Raw genomic sequence first — 17,170 nt, forward strand, 5'->3', positions numbered from 1 at the left:
GGAAATCCCCCACAGCTGTCAGTTATTCCTTTTCAGGCAGTTCTAATTTTTCGAACGAAATATCTCGAACTTTTGACACCGTATTGTTACCGTTAGTTGGTTTCGAATTAATTCAAGTGAAAATATATTCCGAAAGTTCGAAGCAAACCCGGCCGACGCACGCGCGGAAGCGAAAATTCTAACAAAGAGGAAAGAAACAAAAATCTCATCTATTAGTGACCCCCCCTCCCCATTCAACCCCCCACAAGTATCGGTTCCAAAATCCCCAATGACTCACTGTTGTCTTGTAATTGATGTTGACAGCCACAAGTAGGTGAACAAACAATAGCTAACACGCGCGATTCAACACGTCACAGTGAACACCATTGTTCAGTCACAATTACGAAGCATTCAAACAATATGATTTTAATACAACGCGGAATTTAATATAAAATACCACGGTTTGACCACTTTGTCGTCTTTATGAAAAATAAGTTGATAAGGGAATCACTGCTGACTCTTTGCTGCCACTTAACGGATTTATTTGTACAAAAGTTTCGACGCTTTTTACAGTTTATTTCCAACATGTTTCGACACAAAGCACTTAAACACTTTATATATTTTAATAATGAGAAGCCAAGTCGAATTCAGATCGAGTATTTCCGTTAAAAATCACTCGACTTTCTGCGTCCGAATATTTTTCACCGATCGAAAATATTTTGTCTCTCACTCGTTTCAGATATTTGATCTCCTTTACCTGGAAATAAAACAGATTTTTTCACAAAACTTTAAGTTGGCATTAAAATAAAATTAATAAAACAAGGAATATTCTGGTTAAACAAACACCACGTTTAAAAACAATCATTCAGCGGAATTCTGAGCTCCACAGTCATTAGAAAAGGTGTAGGTTTTTATTCTGTTATTAAGTCTCAATTTCTAATCTACACAAACGCCTGATTTCGTTGATTGAAATCTGTTTAAAGACGATACATTTCTAATAGTTAGTCATTATATATTAATAAAACATGGATCCAACCAACCATAACATAGATGCATAAGAAGTTTATGAGGAAGAGTAGGATAATCCCGAGCCAAACTCCCACCAGAAGAGGAGTTTTATTCCGCGCCCACAACGACATCCTGTCGATGCAACCCCGGCCGTGACGTAATCCTATAAAGTTGCGGTTTCTTTAAAAGTTTCCACTCAATATTTCCATGTGATAAATTATGACGGATGTTCGCTAATGGTTCGTTGTCATGACAATGAAGGTTCGTTGTCATGACAGCGATCCTTGGAAGTTGGAAACCACTGGTGTTCAGTGATACCAAAAAAACGTTCCTCCAGAACTCGTTTTATGACGTGGACAAATGTTAAGTAAAATAGGTTAAAACAAATAAACATAAAAATTTCCCAAACGTTTTTACAACAATATTAAAATCAAATCACTTTCACTTTGCAAGCAAAGTTACTTCACATGAACAATAAACGTGCAACATAAAATGACATCGATAAAACCATAAGGGTTATCGAGTCAGTCGCCCTAAAACTTATTGCTTACCTGCTTTTGTCGTACAGGGAACCTGAAACACAAAGGAATCAAATTAATGATAATTTTACATTGGAACGAAAACACAAGAAAAATTAAATGAATTTATTCACAGACAAGCTTCACATAGAAATCATACCGTGGTTTCAACACTTTTGCAGCAAGTTGGAGGAAGGTCACAAGTTTGTCCTTCACCACATCGATATTCCCTGCGCAAGAATACACGTGTTATGACGTATAGGCGAACATATTGTAGCGAATATGACGTAACAATGGTTATAATGTTAAACTTACGCTGTGTTGTTCCAGTCACTGTAGGTTGAAAACCCACAACATTCGAATGTTTGTTGTATCTGGTCGATGGTGAAAGTCGCTGCTTTTCTCGTCGTGTGGTTGTACTCACCCACGAGGTTGGAAAACGAATTCGTCGTCTAAATATTCATCGATTAGCGCAAACGTCACGTGATCAGGTAAGTTTAAAACTCACGAATTCCTGGATGGTGGTTTTCATAATCCAAAAGGTGATTCCCCCACCGACGAAACAAAAACAAAAAATCACGAGGAAACTCCCGAAAAATCTGGAAAAAATATTTATGTTTTAACTTTTACACAATGAGGAGGTCAAACGGGTTTATCGACAGCAGGACGTCATCAAAAAAAATAGATTCCACCCAAAATACTTGACAAAGGGCGATCAAGAAAGTCTGATAATTGTACTGAGTTTACTGAGCTTTGTGTGCTTTAGCGTGCTGGGCCCATAACCCAGAGGTCGATGGATCGAAACCATCCTCTGCTACGCTGTGATCGTATATAGTGGTTAGTACTTCACGTTGTGGCCGTGACAACCCAGGTTCGAATCCTGGTCACAGCAAGCTTTTAAATTTTTTTTTCATTAATTTCAATTATTTTATTCAATCAAACAGAGCACTCAACTCTTCCAAGTTGAAAGTGAAAAATATTTTGATGCCTTATACTGGTTACTAGTTGTTGTGTATCTTTTGCAGCACGTAACACCTAGGGTACAAAGGGGAGCGGTGGGAGACGTCAGAGAAACCTTTTATACGTTTTTTTTAACGATAAAAATACAGCAGCTTACTCTTATTTCCTACCCAGCATTTAGTGCAAAAATAAGCTGAAGAAGACGGTGTTTCAACCTTTTTAAAACCCGAAGTTAACGAGGATACAAATGAAAGCGACGAAGAACGTTACGAAAATCTTTCAACAATGAACCAGGTTTTGTGATAATCAACATTGGTTTCAAACTCACTTCAGGAGGCAGATGTTGTCACGGAGGAATCCCACAGCTCCAAGGAAACAAACAAGAGTGAGAATTACACCAAGGACGAATACAGGGAAGAGAGGATCGTAGACGACCTTCCAGACATCCATAACTCCACTAACCATCATGTCAATGATGCCCCACAATCCCAAACCAATCAACGCCAAACCAACCTGATGGAATGAAGTTCGTGTAAAATATTAAAGATGAGTTAAACAGAATTAAATTACCCCACAATTGTGACTTAAATTTTTTTTCGTAAACACAATATTATTTGTGTGTCAAGATGAAGCTATTTTATTGCACTTATTTATTGGTAAATCTATTGACAATATTCAACGCTAAATATTTGACACAGGTGGGAACTTATTTTTAAATTAATGTTTCTGATATAGAATCGTATACGATTGCTGGAATGTCTTACTTACGATTAGAAATATCAGGTTGATGATGAACATGAGGTGTTTGGCGAACAAATGACAACAGTTTCGTTTCATGTACTGTCTTTTGTACCACTCGATGTATTTGTCAGAGAGACCACCACCGTTTAGTTCATCTGCGTTGAAAATGTATTAAAATTTGAAGTTTTCCTTTTAGTTACCAATTGAATTGGAAACGTTACAGTTTTTGATGGTGGTTACTGTTCCAAGGTCATCAAACTATTGACCCGCCCGACTCAAATAAATATAATTATTTTATTTTATTTAATATGTTAGTCACTAAATTTAGGCAATTTCATTTTCTTCTTTACATCCTGTTTATTGACGACGAAACTAAGAATATTGCTTTTATATCCGCAATACATGGAGACTAGTTTGCTAACAAGTATTATATGCAACTTTTGAGAAAAAGTTTGGTGACCCCTGTTATAACTGGACGTTGGTTATTATTCAGCAAAAACTGTTCATAGCAGATTAATTTAACCTGATTTCTTTAGTTTCCGTTTCGAATTTGTGCTTTGTAAGTCGTATTCCGAATCACTTGAAGAATCTGATTCTCTAAAACCACACAAACATGTTAAGATTCGCGTTCGACTGTGTTTGTTACGTCACAAGTGACTTACTCCTCTTCCATCGCCTGTCTTTGTGCGTCATAATTGGTTAGATCGATTCCACTGTCACCACCATGACGTAATACCTTCTGATCGGCAGGCAGGGATCTGTCACGTGGAAACAATGTAATGACGTATTCCATGTTATGGTGATTAACATGACACAGCAATACTTTATAAAAGGTTTAAATCTCAAAACAGTGGTAAGTCCGAAAGAACACGGATACATATATTTACTTTTTGTAAAATAGACAGTTTTCTAAATTCTCAACGACATGACAGGAATATTAATTGTGGTGACGTCATTGGAAATTGGTTTGTTGTGTCGTCATTTGAAGTACAACTGTGTTTAGGGAATTTAACCACATCTTACCTGTAACGACCATTGTGTAATGGTTGTATATTAACCACCATGTTATTAGGATGGTTCGCTTCTGCTGGTTGTACGATCATGGAACGGGTGGTTGTAATGGTTGGTTGCATGGCTGGTGCGTTGGCTTGCACTGGAACGAACACTGGTTCGACTGGTTGATGCACAACTGGTTGCTCTATTTGTACTGGTTGGAATGGTTGAAATGGTTGAGATTGTGGTGCGATTATGACCTCAGGGTTGACGTGTTTAGGTTGAGTCTCAGATTCTGTTTAAACAAGTTTTTTGTTGACAAAAGTTTTTTTAATTAGCAAACAATCGTTTAAGGAAGTTGTAAATGCATGCTGACACCTAATCTTATCTCCACTGACAACACAAAGTCGGTTTGGCAGTTATAAATGCTTTGTATTGGTTTGAAACTCACACCCGTGACTCATAACAATTTATCATAAAAATATGTTTGTTCTCTGCCAAAAGTTTTTCGCCCAACTAAAATCTAATTTCTTATCCTGCAGTAAATCACAGTTTAGAAGTTGTTTTATTACGTCATAAACAGCTTCGAACACGAACCTTGTGTTGGTGGGGGTAGATCACTCGTATCTACAAGGATTGAAGGCATCTCAACCACTCTATGTTGTGGGGTTGTAAGTGGGGCCAACTCTGTTTCACCCATGGGTGGTGGAGGGTGGGTTATGGCTTGCATTGGAACCATCGGTTGAACCTGCAGTCATACAGAGGATCGGTTAGTTGGTAGAAGGTTGATATTGTAGGGAATATTATGTGGCGAATGTTTCATTGGACGCAGGTTATTTTGCAATATTCTAGGTTGGTTACATTGATATATTGCAGATTTTTGTCATGCAGTTGAGTGAATGAAAGACGAACATCGTCATTACCTCGAAGAAAAAACGGTCCGCAATAAACTATAAGTTCATTAATCCAATCTTACAACCTGCAGTGGGGAAAAATTTGGTGGATCGTCGAATAACTCAGGACTCATAGCATCGTCGGAAGATGGCGCTCGAGATGCAGTGGTAATGTTGAGATTGATGACGTTCGGGTCGTCCGATGGGATGACGTTGATATGCAGGGGGTTCGGAATAACTGTAGTGTCCGTGTCAGAGTTTGTTGTGGCTCCGACAGAGAAATGAAATTGTGGAGCCTGAATAATGGATGGATTATGTTTGGTTTGTTTGAGTAAATATTTCTCAGGGGATGTTAGGGCTGATATTCTTGTTTGCGAGTTAGTTTCAACTATTCCAGATCCGCAGTTTCATCAACCATTAAATAAGCATGTCGCTTTACATATGTCCAAGAACTATATCTATATGTATGGTTTGGTTACATTGCGCCATTAGCTGTGCAATTCCACATCACGTTTCAACTCACATTTGCGTCGCTTTCCGACTTTCGACTCTTCTTATTGGTCGGTTCCTCGTCACGTGGGTATCCTCTTGAAGCAGGGAAATCCCCATCCGCCCCAGTTGGCCCCCTGGTAACGACGATTTGAGGGACTTGGCCAAACAAGATGGGGGGATCCTTCTCGAAATCTGGAACACTCTTGTTACGCCGCAAGGGGGCGCTCTTCTCAAACGGGAGGGACGCCATCCGCCGCTTGGAGCCGCTAGAGGGGTCGGTCAAGGGTATCGCGATTGCGTTGAGACTCGCACGCTCTCTGTGACGTAACAGTTATGTTAGGTTTGTTTAGGAATCACGACCGAAACATGATCAAAATATACAGTGATGAATTCACTAACCAGAGAAAACCATGAAACATTTTATTTGAATAAAATGCCCAGCAATGCTCAACATTTAAATTGACTAAAGTTGTGTTGTTTTCACAGTAATTTAGCTTAAAGATATCGTATATTTATATTCTTGCTGTATTTACTTGGGAACCGGTTTATCTTGTTTGATTCTACGTGGAAAGGTGTTGTGGGATTTGCTGATGGCTGTGCAGATCTGGTAATCCTCATTTACAATCGGATTCAACATCCCGTCTGTAAACACGATACATTGCAATGATGCTGAGATTACGTTTGGAATTATGGGAAAAACTCTCTGAGACAATCGTGTAGTTTCGCTTGCAAGAAAATTAGTGAAAAGAAGTTTTTTATAATTTCCTCATCGCTAACTCACCAACTCTTGGCTTTGGCATATCGCTGTCAGTTTCCAAATCTGCAACCGTGTCATACGGGGTGACGTCATGATGAAGGGGGTTACCCTACGTATACAAAGATATGTCGAATTTCGATGCAAAACATTTCAACTGAAATTTCCACTTAAACTTTTACCACTGGTTTCACTGCAACAAAGTGGGGGATCTACCTGTGGTATTTCTGTGGCGTCGGTCTCTGAGTCGAAGTCCGTGTAATCAGAGGGATAAACTTCACATAAATACTGGCTTGCGTCAAGAGATTTCGGAATGTCGCTCGGTAAAGTTGGAAATCTGTTAAAACATGAACTGATGAACTCAGTAGTTTGATCTAAACCTCATTCGTTACCACACCGGGATTCGAACCCATGTTCTCGGGCACCGATCCCGATCAGGTTTCGTTCTGGGTTGAAAATTTACCTAATATCTGATTCCCCAATGGATATCTCATCATCGCCATCTAGCGGATCTCGTGTAGTGGGAAGAGGGTCATCGTGGAGGGGAGATTTTCTCCTCCGTTGGGAGTTACGAGTTGTTTTGATCGGTAGATCCGGACCTTGAGGGATCGCACTGAACATAACGTAGATATGATGTTTGTTGAAATAACATAGTGTAAGGTTGAACAAAGATTCGCGTGAATCATGCACGACATGAACTTGAGTTTGTAATTCTGCCCAATTTATTAAAATTAAAAATATCGCTTTGACCTGTAACTTAACAATATCTATTATGTTACCGATGCCGTTAGGCATGTTCATGACATAAAAACGATCGAAACGTCGAATAATCAGCGGTTTTATATTGCCAAAGGGCCCTTTTTGTAACACAAACAATCTGAACAAATCTCCTAGAGTAAAAATGTCAACATTATTTGCTTAAAATCCTCATTTTTTTATCTTACAAGGTCGGTTGTAATATTTCTCCTACTTAGATCATTAGCATCACAATAACATAGAACAGAATATTGATTAGAATCGGTGTGAAGTAAGGAGAATGCAACAAGAATTACCTGAACTGCAAGGGTTCGACCACTGGCACTACAGGAACCTGCAAGACAACAAGTTCCCATTACTTGTGTTTCATAAACTCACAGATCAACAACTTACAACTTGATCATCGTCAACTGCAAGTTTGGCGAAAACCTCAGGAAAGGCGGATGTCAGATTCTTCTGTCTTGGTAAACTTTTGTTGTAGGAAGGATAAACCACGTCCACTTGCTTGGACTTTTTATCCGGTTGCGAATGAAGATCCAAGCTAGAGATCACATAGGAGTTAAAACAGGGGTCAGCAACTTTTCACGGGCCAGAAGTTTTAAAAAAATATCAGGCCGGCCAGATTTGTTGATCCACTAAATAACAATAACCCCCTTTCTAATAAATTTAAATTAGTGATACTGACGAGTTCTTTAAATGTTAACTTTCCTCCATCTCCCCACACCTGTTAGCTTCCCTTATCAGTCTGTTAAGGTCATCCATTTCCTCATGACCTCCATCGAATTGATCAGAGTCATCGCTGTTAAGTTGGTTTGGAACGTTTGAATGAAGACTCACCATCGCCTGACGCCGGTAAATGTCGTTCAAATTATCCTTCGGGCGGCTGAAGTAAACATGTTCAAATGTATGGTGATGGCGATTAAATAAAAAAGTCTTAACTCTGACTTCAGTCAAATATTTTTACCGCGCAGAAATGATCTTGGTTTTGTAAAAAATAAGAGAAACAAACGGTAAAAAAATACTCAAACAGCAGAAATTGTGATTCGTAAATTTTAGAATTTGGAATTAAGTTTTGAACAAATAAAAAAATTGTGTAAGCTGCAGACAGATGGCCACTCTATCAACCTAAAAGTTCCTTCTTGCTGATCATAAAAAATTGTGTTGCGCTAAATGTAAACACAGAGAATGACGTCATCGTTGGAGAATGTTTCTGTTCAACAACAAACCTCAATAATTACGCATAATTATCGGTAAAGGTCGACGTCTGTAGGAAACGACCAACTGAGAAGTCGCCTATAGCTACGGGCGATACAACCACGTGTAACTTGATACGGTGTACGTGTGTTCCACGTTGGGAGTGTTTCAACAACATAACTTGTACGTAACAATAAGAAAAGGGCATTTTTACGAAATCAGCTTGTGGAAAATTTCTGCGAAAAGCATTAAAAAAACTTTCCAGTTCACCATAACCTCCCCGACGTAGACAAGTGTGAGAACATATGATACCTTGGAACGTTGATGACTCTTGTTGGTGGGTCGTGGTATTGATGGGGGTTCCTCGGTCTGTTGTGTTTCTTGTGTTTCGGTTGCTGGAGGGAAAAAATAAGGGAAAAATTATCATGCAAGAAAGTGGCTACTGTTTCGTCCCATAGCTAGATCTGTACTTGTAACGTTTATTAAATTATTTTACTGCGGAGATTAATGGAGCTGTGAAAAGATTTGTTGCTAAATTGCAAGAAAATTTGACAAAGATTATTAAAAACGTGTTTTTGTAAAACCAAAAAAATGCAAAAAGATTCATATCAATAGAAATCTTACCGGTTGCGAGAAATCTACAATCCTATCCGGCTGGTGGCGCACTGGTGCCGGCCTCTGTTGTCTGTGGGCAGGAGGAGGTTGGGGAGGTGAGAGTTCATCATCATCCGACCATCTTCCTCTTCCCAAGCTTGCAGTCTGTAGATGGGAACAAGATTGTATATGAGGTGGATGAAGATGAACTCCTGGAAATCCTCATTTACTTCCGGTTTCGTTTGAGTAATATCAGGATGTCAGAATGCAACTGATTTATGACGTTACAATCACCATTATCAGATAATTGTTGTTGAAACCACATTTCCTTACAGTTTGTGAGTTTCAGAATATTGGGGGCGTCACGTTGATTTTTTGAGATGGGATTGAACTTACTTAAACGGAGGAGTTGCAAAAAAAATAAAAAAACGTGACGTATTTGATTCAACCTTGTCATTTACTCGAAGGATGTTTGGAACAATTGGATCGCTCTTCGGTCCTGTATTCGACTTTCCTCTCATCTTGGGAGGTAGAGCCGGAGGTTGATCTGCATTGAAATCATCCGCGCTTCTTGCTTTGAGGATTGAATCATCGAAATCCTCTTCAGGAACAACATCTTCCATCGGGACTTCTAAAACAAAGGAAGACAATATATAAGCATTCGAGAATAACAAGTGTGTTTGTTTCGTCACAGCGTTGCTATGGTGCCTCAAACAAAATAGAATCGGAAGTTTGAGAAACGATTGATTTCAGTAATTTTACCAGCAACGATTAATGACGAAGTGAAGTATAGGTTGTTATGTCATAAAAGAGTGAAGAAATCAACAATTTAAATTGACTCGGAAACTTTAATGGTTTAATCTCTGCCCATGATAATATTTTGCTTCATTTCTATTTAAATTTGTCATGTTTATCTTTGGAAATTTGACTTATTTTACGACATCTTTCAAGGAAGTTATTTCATTATTATTACAAGAAGGCTCATCCGACAATAATATTGATAAACATCAACGTTTCGGTTAATCTGCAGCAGACTACATCAGGATGTGATTAAATAAATGGGTGCATAGAACATAAAAATCACATTTATTTCTTTATTATTCGGAATAAAGTGTATTTTCCAACTCACCTTGAGGTTTCTCGAGTTGTTGCTGTTTCTCTCTTTCTTCCAAAGCTCTCTTCAAACACTGAGCCAAGTCCTCATCATCATCCCCACCTGGCGGAGCCTCCTCCGGCTGTTGTCTAATCACTAGAGGGCCAGAATCCTCATCATCCGACGATAAGCTGCTGGAGGAGTCGGAATCGTAGTTGTTTCCATGGAGATCATCATCTACTGGTTGACTCGCTTCTTCCTCTTGTTGATGGGGATCTTGGCTTGGAATTTCCGGAGGTTGCAGATCAGCTTCAGGTTCCTCACTCCTCTGTGGGTCTGGATGCTCCTCGTTGTTAGGGGTGATGTTATTTTGCTCATTGTCCTCTTCAGGGAGGTCTTGATCAATTCTCTCCTCATCATCATCTCCATCCTTTTCCTGATCTTCCACATTAGGATCCATCTTATGATCCTCTTCAGGTACTCCTGATCCTTCCTCTTGATGTAGATCCTCAATCTCATCATCTTCCGGTATCTCCTCATGTGGGATTTTTTCCTCCTCTTCTTCTGACTCCGAGTTGATACCAGGATTATCGGTAGGTGGCGCCACCGGCTCATCAATATGATCATCTTCTGACTCGGAGGAAGATGAACTGGATTCGGATGAAGATGTTTTGTCGTCATTGTCTTCCGTCTCTGATTCCGCTTCTTCCTCAGGAATAATATCATCTTTATCGTCTGGTAACATTGCAAATGTATTAAATATTTAACAACAACACGAGTGAGCATTTGGTTTTGGTGGTTAAAGTTAAGAAACAAAACGTTGTCGTTACAAATATAAGAGTCTGGTTCAAGTTTTGCATAGAAACAATTTTGTTATACTTTGTGTAGTTTCATCTTGATCTTGTTTATCACCAGGCGTCACTGGAGGATTGTTTGGTTCTTCATCTTTTTGATCAAGTTCTTCACCAGGCGATGGATCCTGGAATGAAATAGACTCATTATTCTCCACATGTAATGCTTTCAACGTTTAGAGGTAAATTTAATGATAATCAATATAAGAATTTAACCAATTGGACAAATGTGGCAATGGATTTTTTTTCAAATTTCTGTGCCGCGTAGTACCCATAGAAACCGACTTACATCTGCGATATTTGCGTGGAGATCCATTTCAAGTCGTCCACCAGAATGGCTGGTTCATACACAATATATATTGCTATGGTTTGCTTAATATCTGTTGCAAAGGTAAACAAACAGATGTGGAGTAGTTAAACATCTTCTATTCTGTTCACCAGGTCATATAGTGATTAGTTTTCCACTAAACTGATTCATGTATGTCACGTGACATAGGTGAAAGCCTGACAGTCTCGTCCTCAAACTGATATTGAAGACTTTCAAATAAAATAAAAATACTGAACAACCAAATCAACACAATGCAAACTCTATCCAAGTCCTTCAATTAAATATCGTGTGTATCCCTTACTAGTTCACCTGTTTACCATTGGAATTATAACTGGATGATTTAAAGCTAGAGATTCACTGTGAACTACAACGCAACTGGTCGTTACGCGGAATGCTTCTCGTCAAACCCGTTCCAATCTTTGCCCTTGGGGCTTTTAACCTGACGCGTTCTGGTTGGGCCACATAATCGACGCGATGCCGCATTGTTTCGTCACAAGGCAATGTTAACCATCGTCGTCAACACTTGCTCATTGTGACGTTGTATCCGGTTGTTTAACCATTTCTTTAAACCCCTGAAATGGTTCAATATTTTTGCTGCTTTACATAGTGTTGGAATATCACGTGATGGTCGTTGAAAAGTGCATTGGTTTATTGTTACGTCACAATTATCGAGTTCTTACAACCGACAAAAAAGTTTTTCGGTATTATGAATGGGATTCGTCAGATTAATGACTCACTTTGACCTTCACAATATCACGGTTACAACGAACACTCTTGTACAATGTTGCTTACATGCTGCTCGGACAAACTTCTTAAAATGCTAACCATGCACCACTGATAATACCTAATACAACTATACCAATGAGCTGGTATATACAAACCAAATCATCACAAATAAGTTTTATTTACAAACAGAACAGAACCAACAACAGAAACGAACGAAACGAAACAATAGTCGTCGAACGAACCCTGGAAACTGACAAATGAACCCAAATGTTAACTTCAACCCAAAACTTACCTCAAGTATAAGATCTATGAAGATAGGAAAATATCGTTATCGATTCGGAGATACAAATATAGATATATCAAAGATTTCGCGAATGATAAAACGTATATGCTAGGTGAGAAATGAATAGTGCAAAAAAACGTTTCGCAAGGTTCGGAAACATAGGGGGGTCGCGCGTCGGACGTTGTCGTGACAACGCGCAAAAAAATCGAAAGTCTATGTACAAAAATCGCGCTCCATAAAGAAAACAGCGACATCGCGTTGTCCATTATGTCGTCACGAATATGTTCATTGTTGTTGGTTGATGGAGGGGTGGGATTGGACGTGGGTAACTTGTTGTTGTTGTTCGGGGGTTAGGGGCGGGGTCAGGATGTCGTTCTCTGTCTTCACGACCCCCTGTATCATACTGGGGGGGACCTCCTGACCCTCCTGGATCATGATGGGATTGTAGTGGGTTTGCGGGACTTCCCCTACACCCACATAATGCTGGGTTTGTACTTTTATTTGTTGGGGGGGAGGGTTGGCGTAAATCGCTGTTTGAAGCTGCATAAAAACCACAGTATGTTTACGTCATCAAACGTCACATTTGGTGCATGACGTCATGGTTTAAATAAAACTTGCCTGTTGTGTTTGGATTGTAGCTGGTTGGACGTATGTTGTGGCGGCGTTCTGAGGTGCAATCATGCGTATCGTCTGAGGCTGTGCCGGTTGCTAGGTAACATCAAAGTTATTATTCATGGATGTAAAATTACAGACTTCTGTGCATTAAATATGTGCAAAAGATCCACAATAATCAGCTGAAGACAGGTGCACACACTGTTTCGACCTGTAACGTCTCATCAGTACAGCTGTTGACTGTGGCACTGTGGTTTATACACTGGCACTAACAAGCACGATGGCCATAGTGCGCTCCACGGTGGTTCGTCTCTGTTGTTCGGTACTCGGTACCCAACGGATCGACGTTGACCGAAAGTGGAAATGCGTCTGCCCGCTAGTGTAAAAGCTAGCCTGTGCCACAGTCACCAGCTGCACTGATGAAACCTTACATGTCGAAATTATATTTATATGACGTCAGTATTGTTACGTCACCTCTTGATGTGGGATGAATTGCTTCTCCTGCTGGTGTGCTATGGCGCCATCTGACGGACGTGTTGGTGCGTTCACAGACTGTTGAAATATCAACATTAGTAAAATACATAAATATTCCTTCGCGCGAATAATACAAAAAAGGTAGGTTTTGTAAATAAAATCGTATTTTCTAAAGAGTTTTAACAAAATTTAATAACATAGGCTCTGGGGCGATCTACAATTACCGCCACAGGTTGGGGAGTTACGACTGCAGCGGAGCGTGGAATGACGTAACCGCCAGCTGATAAGGCGGGGGTTGCCATGGGAACAACGTTAACTTGCTCCACAGGATGTGTTGTTGAGGGGGCGATGATTTGACCGCAAGCTCCAGGGATCTGAGGGAATAACAATGTACTTGTAGGAAGGAGACCTTTTTTATTTTATTTACAAACGACATCCAAGATTACTATGAGGCAATCTTTCCTTTAAACAATATTGCACAACTAACGATATGGAAAGGTTATCTTATAAAATATTTTACTGATCCCAATTCGTCTAATCCCGAAGTTATTTTTGCATATTTTGCTATCATGCGCCACCAAGTGGCCAACAAGTATGAAATTTATTTTTATCATCAGGTTTTTGATTTTCCAACAAACTGACCGGTGTATGATTCCACGGCAAATGCACAGTGTTGTAAGGTTGAGTTTGGTAGGCATAACTTGTGTAATGGTTTGTTACTGGTTGGTAAGGCGCACCATTGTAAGCCATCACGTGACTGTGCGTAAAAGGCTGCAAAGAAATATTTTAAACGTTATTCTGAAAGATTCATTCCTGGACCAATCAGGAAGCAGTTTCCATGGCAATTTTGTCGATTGCGTTTTTATCTCGGGTTCTTATCCCACATTCTTGTGATTATGTTGGTTTTAAACTGCCTTGTTCTATGTTTTTAGCGATACTGATGATGCCCAAACACAAGCGAAATTTATTTAGCAATTAAAAACCTTGTAAAACACACGACTTACATTTCAACACAAAGATTGTTATAACTGTTACTAATTCTTTGTTGGCAAAAAAGTCAGGAGAGTTTGTAAATGTAAACTCATACCTTATACAGAACACATTTAATTCGTGTACATTTTGGTCATGAATAAACCTTTTTAGCGCCACCAGCACCAGTTAACCAGTTTTGAACAAGCAACAGCAACAATAGCCTCGTTATGTTACCTGTGGTTGTTGTAGGGAGGCCACCACAGGAGATGCCGGTGCGAAGTAAGTTATTCCGTTTTGGTTTGTGTACGATGCGTAACCTCCCGGATGTAGAATCCAACTTCCTGGGGGTGGAGGAACGTGGATATCTGGGTTGAAAGCAACGGATTATTATCACGTATTGGTTAAAGATGTCGTCCATTATTCGACACTGAATCTACAGCTCGTGATTTGTGTTCGGCCGCGAAATACGACACGCAGGTAGTTCAACTTGCAACAAACAACAACACACAAAACAGAAATAAATGCGTGGATATAATCAACACAAATTAATTATTTTGTCAATTTATTTATAAAACCTTAGCTTTTTGCATTGCTAACCTATAGCTTACCTTTAGGAAAGCAGACTTGTTGCTTTCTGATCGCTTGCCCAATGTTCAACTTCTTCCCATTTAAATACAAACAATCCTCCTGGAATGTAAAATTGCAATGCGAAAATATATTTTGTGTAAAAAACTGTTTCGGACATCTATGTTCAGTTAACATGTAATCAACGGTGACGTAATAACAACCATTGTATCAATAAAATGAATATGACTATATGAGATAATCGAGTTTCACCTTTTCTCGAACCTTGTTAGCTTCCTCCGCGCTTTCAAACGTCACAAACCCATATCTAGAACGTGAAGTTGTGAATTCGAGGTTTCTAATTAGAATTATCTCCAAAAATATGACTACAATTATCTGTTGAGACGTTTAAATGGAAAAGTGCGTTAATGTTATAAAACACCTCCTGTACTATGAAAAAGCGACCAGTTGGTAACCGAGATTATTCATAAACACAAAACTAACAATCCTCTAATAAAAATTTTTTTATTAAAACAGTAACACAGGTAAAAGTAATATCAGCGTGTTACCCTTTGGATATATCGGCTCTGTCTCTGATAATCTTCGTATCGCGAACTACTCCGAATGCACAAAAGAATTTCTGCAAATCTTCCTCTCTAGTCTGCCAACATAAACAACCTTGTGACGTCACAATATTTTGTTTAACATTTTTCAATATATAATTTCTACTGGTTTTGCTGTATTTGTTAAGTTAAACGTAGCTACAAAGAATAATAATGAGTTTAAGCAAGGGTAATATAGTATGAAAATATTTGGGTGGTTAACGGATTAAATTTTTACCTTGAAATCGATTCCACCAACAAATATTCGGTTTGGAATAACCGTTCCATATCTTGGGTAGTTGTTCAAATTGTTAATTGGGGGTGCTGGGCTTCCAGCAAACACATGCGAATCAAGAGGTTGCTGCTGCTGAAAGTTTCACGTAAATAATATATTGAGCTAAAGGAAATGATATTTCCACCAAACAGATTTAACTGCTGCGTTGCGTGCATTCTCATACAACATAATAACTGTCAAGCAATGTGGAGCCAATAATATGAATTGTGTATAAGCTGCAGACAGATGGCCACTGTTTCGACCTAAAAGGTCTCATGCCATTTGGTCAGCAAAGTCATCTTATAGTCACACCAGCTGCACTGATGAGATCTTTTAGGTCGAAACAGTGGCCATCTGTCTGCAGCTTATACACAATAATAATTGTTTTTTGAAGAAGGGGGAAAATTGCAACAAAACTTTTGTGTGTTAAGCTCTAACCGAAGTTTACCTGCTGGACAGGTTTAAAGTAATGAGTGTGCATCTGACGTTCCTTTTCGTTCATCTCCAATTCCGTTCCATTCTACACATAATAGCGGATACAGTTACACCTTATACACACACAACGATAATGAGAATGTTTGCTGCCAAATTGTATGACTTTCTCCTGGATTAAAATTCACCTTGACTGGAATATAAGAGCTGGACGCTGGAACGCCGCTCATTGGATATTCCTTGTATTCGTGGCAATATGACTCCTGCAAAAACCCGAAACTTTCTGTCACTATACAAAGAAGCAGCAGTTTTACATGGCGGCCGAACGATGTAATTGCTACGATGCTTTCGCCTGCTTGGTAATAAACACTGCTGGTTATCACCATTAGTTCCTGTGCGTAACGCTTATTGCCACAAACGTAAAAAGCTTCGACGTTAAACTGTAAACAGTATGAACTGTCATCTCACCATGCCTGTGTCTTTCTGTGTCTCTGCTTTCGTTAAACCTGTAGCAACATCACCTTATAAATTAATATGTACATAGTTTTGCTGTAACTATTGACCTACACCTTAGCTGCATGAATACAGCCGAAACCAAAACACATTATAACCTAATGGTTTGGCGGGTTGTCATCTATTAAACGTAAATGAATGCAAAACACAATCTTGATCTAGCCTTGAACACTGCAGCTGTGCCTTAATTGCAAAAAACTTTAAAACAAACAACCATACCAACTTTCTGTTGCACTATCTTAAACAGATTTTTACTATTTCTTAAAGCTCAACAGGGATGTAACTCATTACGAAAATTTCTTTTGTTGTAGTAGCGACGTTCACAGTACTGTCTACGCGACATGCAAGAACCGCATGCAGTGGCGTCTACATTTGGCGTGTCAATCAAACAGAAGTGCTAATGTCTACAGTGAACGTTCTGTGGCGTTCAAAAGCAAAAGGTGCCTAAACGGGCCAATGTTCGCTAATGCATTAGTCAAACTGCTGCAGGTACGGTTGGGTTTGAAAACTGATAAGTTCGACTAAAGTTTGCAATGAGTCTATGGCTGCATCTTTTGAAACGAC

General features: G+C 39.2%; 2 protein-coding genes across 3 annotated transcripts; both read right to left on the reverse strand.

Moving 5' to 3' along the window:
- Positions 1–555: 555 nt before the first annotated feature.
- On the reverse strand, positions 556–11,208 carry LOC145913457 (uncharacterized). Of its 2 annotated transcripts, none has more exons than XM_083001111.1 (27): positions 11,116–11,208; positions 10,855–10,954; positions 10,012–10,710; positions 9,344–9,513; positions 8,913–9,047; positions 8,601–8,683; positions 7,819–7,977; positions 7,488–7,635; positions 7,391–7,428; positions 6,802–6,951; positions 6,555–6,675; positions 6,366–6,450; positions 6,118–6,226; positions 5,616–5,901; positions 5,179–5,388; positions 4,797–4,947; positions 4,230–4,494; positions 3,869–3,964; positions 3,730–3,803; positions 3,234–3,361; positions 2,794–2,978; positions 2,014–2,104; positions 1,821–1,957; positions 1,666–1,735; positions 1,539–1,560; positions 1,020–1,150; positions 556–736 (listed from the first exon to the last, which is right to left on the reverse strand). In XM_083001111.1, the coding sequence occupies exons 1-27, from the start codon at positions 11,140–11,142 to the stop codon at positions 602–604; spliced, it is 4,005 nt and encodes a 1,334-aa protein (XP_082857237.1). In that variant the 5' UTR covers positions 11,143–11,208; the 3' UTR covers positions 556–601. The 2 variants fall into 2 exon arrangements, with proteins under 2 accessions (XP_082857237.1, XP_082857236.1); XM_083001110.1 differs by having other exon boundaries at positions 9,332–9,513.
- A 921-nt stretch (positions 11,209–12,129) lies between these two features.
- Positions 12,130–16,413, reverse strand: LOC145914020 (uncharacterized). The gene is made up of 12 exons (XM_083001795.1): positions 16,282–16,413; positions 16,110–16,181; positions 15,626–15,754; positions 15,355–15,446; positions 15,059–15,113; positions 14,830–14,908; positions 14,456–14,586; positions 13,892–14,020; positions 13,474–13,623; positions 13,250–13,327; positions 12,782–12,871; positions 12,130–12,703 (listed from the first exon to the last, which is right to left on the reverse strand). Exons 1-12 carry the CDS (start codon positions 16,321–16,323, stop codon positions 12,449–12,451), a joined length of 1,302 nt encoding a protein of 433 aa, XP_082857921.1. The 5' UTR covers positions 16,324–16,413; the 3' UTR covers positions 12,130–12,448.
- Positions 16,414–17,170: the final 757 nt, after the last annotated feature.

The sequence above is a fragment of the Ascidia mentula genome, chromosome 9 (assembly GCF_947561715.1).
Source record: "Ascidia mentula chromosome 9, kaAscMent1.1, whole genome shotgun sequence".
NCBI classification, from domain to species: Eukaryota; Metazoa; Chordata; class Ascidiacea; order Phlebobranchia; family Ascidiidae; genus Ascidia; species Ascidia mentula.